Below are 6,838 nucleotides of genomic sequence, written 5' to 3' on the forward strand. Positions count from 1 at the left end.
GCAAAATAGATTCGGAGACATAGACATGGAGCAGATTGTCGAATCTCAGAGTGAAGGTGGGGGTAGGTGGGAAGAGATCCACCAATGAACTTGAATGCAGTTATGCATAAGCCATGGACACCGACATGGGTGAAGACCTGGGGCGAGGGGGTGGGGCAAGCTAGAAGGGGTTATTGGGTGGGAGGCAGGGAGGGAGGGGACATATGTAATATTTTTTTTTCAAAAGAGAAGTGGCTCATGGGTTGGGTTGAGTCTGTTTCTTATCATTTTTGTTTCCTCCATCTGGTACTTTTTATGGAGATTTGTTTGATAGCTGCAGGAGGAAGTTGGAAATTCCCGTACCACCTTCTCTGAGATCTGTCACTCCCCTCCCAGTGTCAGCATCTCCTTCATCTTCCAAGATCAGAGCATAGTCCAAGATTCTCCCGTGATGAAAAGGTCCCCGAGAAAGGCGGGGAGTACACAACTTCATGGGGGGGGCGGTGTCGTTTTAGGCTTCTCTCGCCATATCTGTGATCTAAAAACTGACAAGCACCAAAATGAATCATTGGCAGTGTGTTGTATGGAATCTCTTTTTTTATTTTTTCCATTTTGATTGTTCCTGCGAATTTCACCATCAGCTCTTCACCATCTCTTACCTGTTACATGTTAAGTTTCTTAACTTTGTCCGTTATTCCCTGTCATTCCACCGTACTCAGTGAGGATAGACATTCTCCCTATAAGCTACAATACATCTTTCTCTAACTCATAAATGTCCACATACTTCCTACGTGCCTTTGAAGACTCTCCATCATCAAACACCAAACTGTATGTTCAGCTTCTCCTATTGGACTTGTCCTTGAACAATATGCTCCAATTATCCGCAACTGAATTGTCACCCCTGAACCACCATACTTCAAACTCATATATTTTCACATGTTGTTCCTCCAATTTGGCAAATCTGTTCCTCCTCGTGGAAGCCTGCCTAACATGTTCACAACAGTCCAAACAGCAGTTCCTCAAACGTGCCCTTTCTTTCCGCCACTCCAACCAGAACCCCCTTCATTTCTTCCTCTTGTTTCTATAGCTCATGGTTTGTGCTTGAACACATTAGCCTCTGCCCCACCTGCAGAAGACGCTGTGGTGGTGGAGGGGAAACCACACAGGCCTGGCATCGGGAACTAGACCCGAGGGGTCTGCCACGGTGTGTGCATGTATTAAATCACCACGCTGCACACGGAGGCTTCACTGGTCACCTTTTGGTTCTCTCTCGGCTATACAATCTCCAATTTTTAAAATGCTATTAATTACAGTGTCTCCTAACGAGGCTTCTCAATGCTTAAAATTAGCATCCACTGGAGTTTCTCCTCTATGTTTCATTTTTTTCTGGAGGCCCAAAATGCTGTTTCATATAGGTTTTCCATAAATATTAACCCTAAAGAGAGGGAAACATTTTTATCAGAGCACATGTTTGAACTCAACTCCTTGAGCACAGTTGTGTCATCTGTCCTCCATCTTCCAAGAAGACATACAGGTAAGTGCCCAAAAGCCATATGAAAAGGTGCTCAACATCACTAATCCTCAGAAACGCAAGTCAAAACCACAAGGCGGACCCTCAGACCGTGTAGGATGGCTATCACAAAAAAGGCAAATAATAACCAGTGTGGGGAGGGCATGGGGAAATTGGGAAGTTTGTTCATAGGCATGCAAATGGCGCCGGCACTATGAAACACATATGGAGCATCCTTAAGAAATTAAAACTACGATATGATCCAGCAACCCCACTTCTTAATAGTTATCCAAAGAGATCATTATCAGGATCTCAAAGAGATGCTTGTGTCCCCACTGCAGTATTATGCACAATAGCCATGATATGGAAACCATGCATATGTTCACTGACAATAAATATAGAAAATGCGGTATGTATACAATCAATTATTTTTCAGTCTTAAAGAGGAAGGAAATCCTACCAGGCCATCATGGCTCAGTGGCTGAGCATCATCCTATGAACTAGGAGGTCATGGTTCGATCCCCAGTCAGGGCACATGCCTGGGTTACAGGCTCCATCCCCAGTGTGGGGCGTGCAGGAGTCAGCCAATCGATGAGTCTCTCTCATCATTGATGTTTCTATCTCTCCCTCTTCCTTCCTCTCTGAAATCAAAAAAGATATATTTTGTGTTTTTTATTTTATTTTATTTTTTGCTTTTGTTGCTGGTGAAAGGGAGGCCATCAAGAGTGCTAATGTTGCCAGGGTCTGAGAGAAGCAGTGATCACAGGCCATTGAAGAGGTAGAGAACTGTTGCTGATTTGGATAAAGGAAAAGCAGTTCGCTGGTGACAGCATTTGGGGGCAGTGACATGTGAAAAAGGAAAGATGGTGCTTGCTGACCTGAAAGACAGCCCTGGACCAAGTGCTGGAAGTTATCCCATTAAGGCTAGGAGGGGTGGTTTGATAATTTAAGAAAAGAAGTGTTTGTTTACAGATAACACCATACATTACACTTGCACTGTATATAAGAAAGGTTAAAACAGGGAATCATTTTGGGGTCTGGAATAAATTAATTCAATTTACATTTTTCCTAATGGGAAAAAAAATGATTTGGTTTTTAAAAATCCCTTCTCGAACAGCCTTCCAGAACGAATTAAGTTTGAGAACCAAGGTTCCACTGTTTATCAAAAAAAAAAAAAAAGAAAGAAAACAGGATCATAAAGAGGTATCTGCACTCACGTGTTCATCACACTTTAGTCACAACCTAAGTATCTGTCAGCAGATGAATAGATTAAGATGACACATCTCTATCTCTACCTCATCCATATCTATACAACCCAGGGGTAGGGAGCTTTTTTTCTGCCAATGGCCATTCGGATATTTATAACATCATTCGAGGGCCTTACAAAATTATCAACTTAAAAATTAGCCTGCTAGCCCTAGCCAGTTTGGCTCAGTGGATTGCGCATCAGCCTGTGGACCAAAGGGTCCCGAGTTTGATTCCGGTCAAGGGCACATACCCTAGTTGGGGGCTCAATCCCCAGTGGAGGGCATGCAGGAGGCAGCTGGTCAATGATTCTCTCTCATTGATATTTCTGTCTTTCCCTCTCCCTCTCCCTTCCTCTCTGAAATCAATTAAAAAGAGATATTTTTAAAAAATTAGCCTGCTATATTTGGTCAAACATTTAATTAACTCACCCCTAGTGCCTTGGCAGGACCAGACCCAAAGTTTCCTCAGGCCTTGTACAGCGCCCTGGCTGACATTCCGTGCCCCTGATACAATGGAGTACGATTCAGCCATGGGAAAGAAGGGAATCCTGCCACTGGTAACAACATGAATGGACCTTGAGGAAATTATGCAAAGTGAGATAAGTCAGACACAGAGACAAATACTGTGTGATCTCACCTACATTTGAAATTTAAAGAAGGTGAACTGTAGAAACAGAGAGAGGATGGTGGTTGAGAGAGGTTGGGCAAGGAGGAAATGGGGAGATGTTAAAGGTACAAAGTTGCACTAAAAGATAAGTCTGGGAGATGGCATGTACAGTGTAGTGATTACAGACAACAGTGTTGTATCATAAACTTCAAAGTTTCTAAGAGACTAGACCTTAATTGTTTGCACCATGAAAAAATTATAATTATGTGATGTGATAGAGGTGTTTGCTAATGTCATGGTGATAATCATATTACAATATACAAATGTATCAAATTAACATACTGTATACCTTAAACTTATATAGTGTTCTATATCAACTAGAGGCCCGGTGCATGAAATTCTTGCACCAGTAAGGTCCCTAGTCCTGGCTGGAGATCAATGCCAATTGTGGGGCAACCGGCGGGGTGATTGTGGGGCCCCCACTGGCACCTGCCTTGGCCAGCCTGGCACCATCTGCTCGCTGGCCCTGCCCCCCGCTGCCGCTGCCGCTGGTCTCCCTCTGCAGGGCGACTGGAAGGGAGATCAGGTGGTCCCCCGCTGGCGTGGGGCCTGCAGGCTGGGGACAGCTCCGGGGCTGAGCATATGCCCCATGGTGGTCAGTGCACATCATGTAAATGGTTATTCTGGCGGCCATTCCGCCATTCTGTTGATTTACATAGTAGGCTTTTATTATATAGGATTATATGTCAATTTAAAAAATAGTCTTGTTAAATAACATAATATAATTAGACTCTCTAGAAGGATTAGGACCGTGGATGGGGAGTTGGGTGCTGTTCTCTAAGGTTAAGGAAGACGTAAAAAGAATAATGCCTGTTATCCATATCTTTTCTACAACTTCAAAAGCATTTGAAAATGATAGAGGTAAAAGTCACCAATAAAGGGCATTACTTAAGCCCAGCCAATGTGGCTCAGTGGTTGGGCATCAACCTTTGAACCAGGAGGTCATAGTTCCATTCCCATTCAGGGCTCATACCAGGGTTGTGGCTCCATCTCCCCTGGGGGCATGCAGGAGGCAGCCAATCAATGATTCTTTCTCATCATTGATGTTACTATCTTTCTCTCCCTATCCTTTTCTCTCTGAAATCAATAATATATATATATATAAATAGTCTTTAAAAGGCACTAGTTAAATCAAAAGCATTTGAGTGCATTATTGTGCATCCATAATCCCAACAACCAGACTGCTTATTCTAATGCTGACTCCTTAACGCTGATGTATGGGAAGATAATCTCTATACCCAAATGAGAAAACAGGTTTAGGAAGGTTCAAGTGACCATTGTCTAGGTTGCTAAATAGATTATAGGATACACAGTTAAATTTGAACTTCAGATAAACAATGATTTTTTTTTTAGTATAAGTATGACCCATGCAATAATGTTCCAAATATTGCATGGGGCAGGCTTATACAAAAGTATATTTATTTATTGGATATTCAAATTTGCTTTGGTACCTTGTATTTTTATTTTCTAAATCTGGCAACCTACCAGGATTCCAACGTAAGGCAAGAAAAGGAGTGGCGGGCGGGAGTCGCTGTGTTCTCAGAGGGTGCTGTGTTCCGGCCCAGCTTTCTTAAGCACAAATGTCCCACCTTCCAAGGGTGAGAGCCCAGCCTCCGCCCCGCTGTTCTCTTTCTCCCAAAGGGCGCAGTGCCCAGTCAGGACTCACCTGAGTTCTCTCTGGAGACAATTTCCCATCCTCTCAGAGTGACTCGGTTTCTCAGCTCCTGAGTTTCACTCCACTTTGGTTAGTCTTGACCAAAGCAACAAGGGTGCAACATGGGGCAGGATGTGACATCTGACCACTTGTGCTCCCACCAACCACCGGCTGCCAGGGGACGAGCATGTTAGAGAAGGAAGGAACCGTTCTGAAGGGGAGGGGAGAAGAAAGGCATGCTTTTTTCATTGTGTGAGTGTGTGAGTGTGTGAGTGTGTGAGTGTGTGTGTGTGTGTGTGAGAGAGAGAGAGAGAGAAAGAGAGAGAGAGAGAGAGTGTGTGTGTGTGTGTGTGTATGAGAAATGTGTGTACATCAGGCTGAAGCATGGGAGAATAAGTCTAACATGCTAGAGTCACTTGGCTTTCAAGGCCATTCCAGGATTGTAGGATCATATCGGGTAAGAACTTTCTTATTCCTAAGAAATCTGATGTCAAGACTCCCAATATTTTATTCTCTTCCAAGCACTCAAGAAGAAAGCCTTTTAGAAGAAAAAGAAAAAGAAAAAGAAAAAGAAAATCTGTGTTCCCCCAGCCATAAAAACCCAATCATATGCAATGTCTTTCCTCAGAGGCCGGACACTTCAATAGACAAGACTACAGAGAAAGAGATGAGTATGGCAATGGAAGGGTCTTGATGTGGTTCAAGGTAGGCCACAGAACAATTGTTCTTCCTGTTTTTCCAAAGTTAAGGTCACAAGGGGAAGGACAGGACCTGACAGACCCATCTGCCCATCTGGTCCCCACTTCCTCCTCTGCCCCACCCAACAGAGCCACAGAGCACAAGCTGGCTGCAGAGATAAGGCAGGCGATTAGCTGGCTGCTGACTCTGAGCCGTTGCTGGTGGGGAGTGAAGTATCTCACTCATCATGTCTTCCACCCAGTGGCGTGCAGAGCAGGTGCCTGGTTTTCTTCAGTTTTCATCCAACACAAAATTGACTTGCTGAATTCAGAAACTATATGTTCATCTACTCCAATATTTTTTAATCCTCACCTGCGCTCATGTGTTTATTGATTTTAGAGAGAAAGGAAGGGAGAGAAAGAGAAACGTCGATGGGAGAGAGAAACCTGGGAGCTGCCTCCTGTAGGCATCCCGGCCGAGAATCAAAGCCACACCGTTTTGGTGTGTGGGACAATGCTCAAACCAACGGAGCCACGCAGCCAGAGCAGTGCCAAGTTTTTAAAATATATTTGTCAAATAAGGATTCCAAGGTTGATGAAATTTAAGTCACTGTTACCCATCATCAGAGCTCAGAGGCCTCAAGTACTTAAATGTTATGTTTTCATCAGAAGCTTGAGAAAAATTATAGAGTTTCACACACACTGTTCCTGGTTTTGGGTTCACCTTTCAAAGCCCTGCTGCCCAGACTCTCACATCCACACGGATCATCTGAGGGTCCTGTTAAATGCAGGTTCCGATTCTGTCAAACTAGGTCAACATTCTGTCTTCCAACCAGCTCGGGGCTGATGCCTCACCTGCGGGCCCTTCGACTAGCAAGGAGCTAGACCAGGGATTCTCTAAGTATGGCCCCAGGCCAACAGCACGAGGCACCTGACAGCCGGTGAGAAATGTGGATTCTCAGCCCTCAGCTCACACCTCCTGAAGCAGAAACTCTGTGGGTTTGTTCTCCCTGTTGTCTGATAGCATGTGAGAACCACGGCAATAAACCATTTATTTTTCACAAATAAACTCATCACTCCCCAAATGCTCGAGTAAGTGGGTCC

The 6,838-nt window shown here is 44.2% G+C and overlaps 1 protein-coding gene across 1 annotated transcript in view; it reads right to left on the reverse strand.

The window, feature by feature from the left end:
* GCSAML (germinal center-associated, signaling and motility-like) overlaps nt 1-5,308 on the reverse strand; it is a 30,086-nt gene extending 24,778 nt beyond the window's left edge. Inside the window, exon 1 of the mRNA XM_006775382.2 lies at nt 5,070-5,308. Coding sequence (XP_006775445.1) covers nt 5,070-5,098 — 29 coding nt within the window. The 5' untranslated portion in view covers nt 5,099-5,308. The remainder of the gene's footprint in view (nt 1-5,069) is intronic.
* Nucleotides 5,309-6,838: the final 1,530 nt, after the last annotated feature.

The sequence above is a fragment of the Myotis davidii genome, unplaced genomic scaffold, assembly GCF_000327345.1.
Source record: "Myotis davidii unplaced genomic scaffold, ASM32734v1 scaffold648, whole genome shotgun sequence".
Lineage (NCBI taxonomy): Eukaryota > Metazoa > Chordata > Mammalia > Chiroptera > Vespertilionidae > Myotis > Myotis davidii.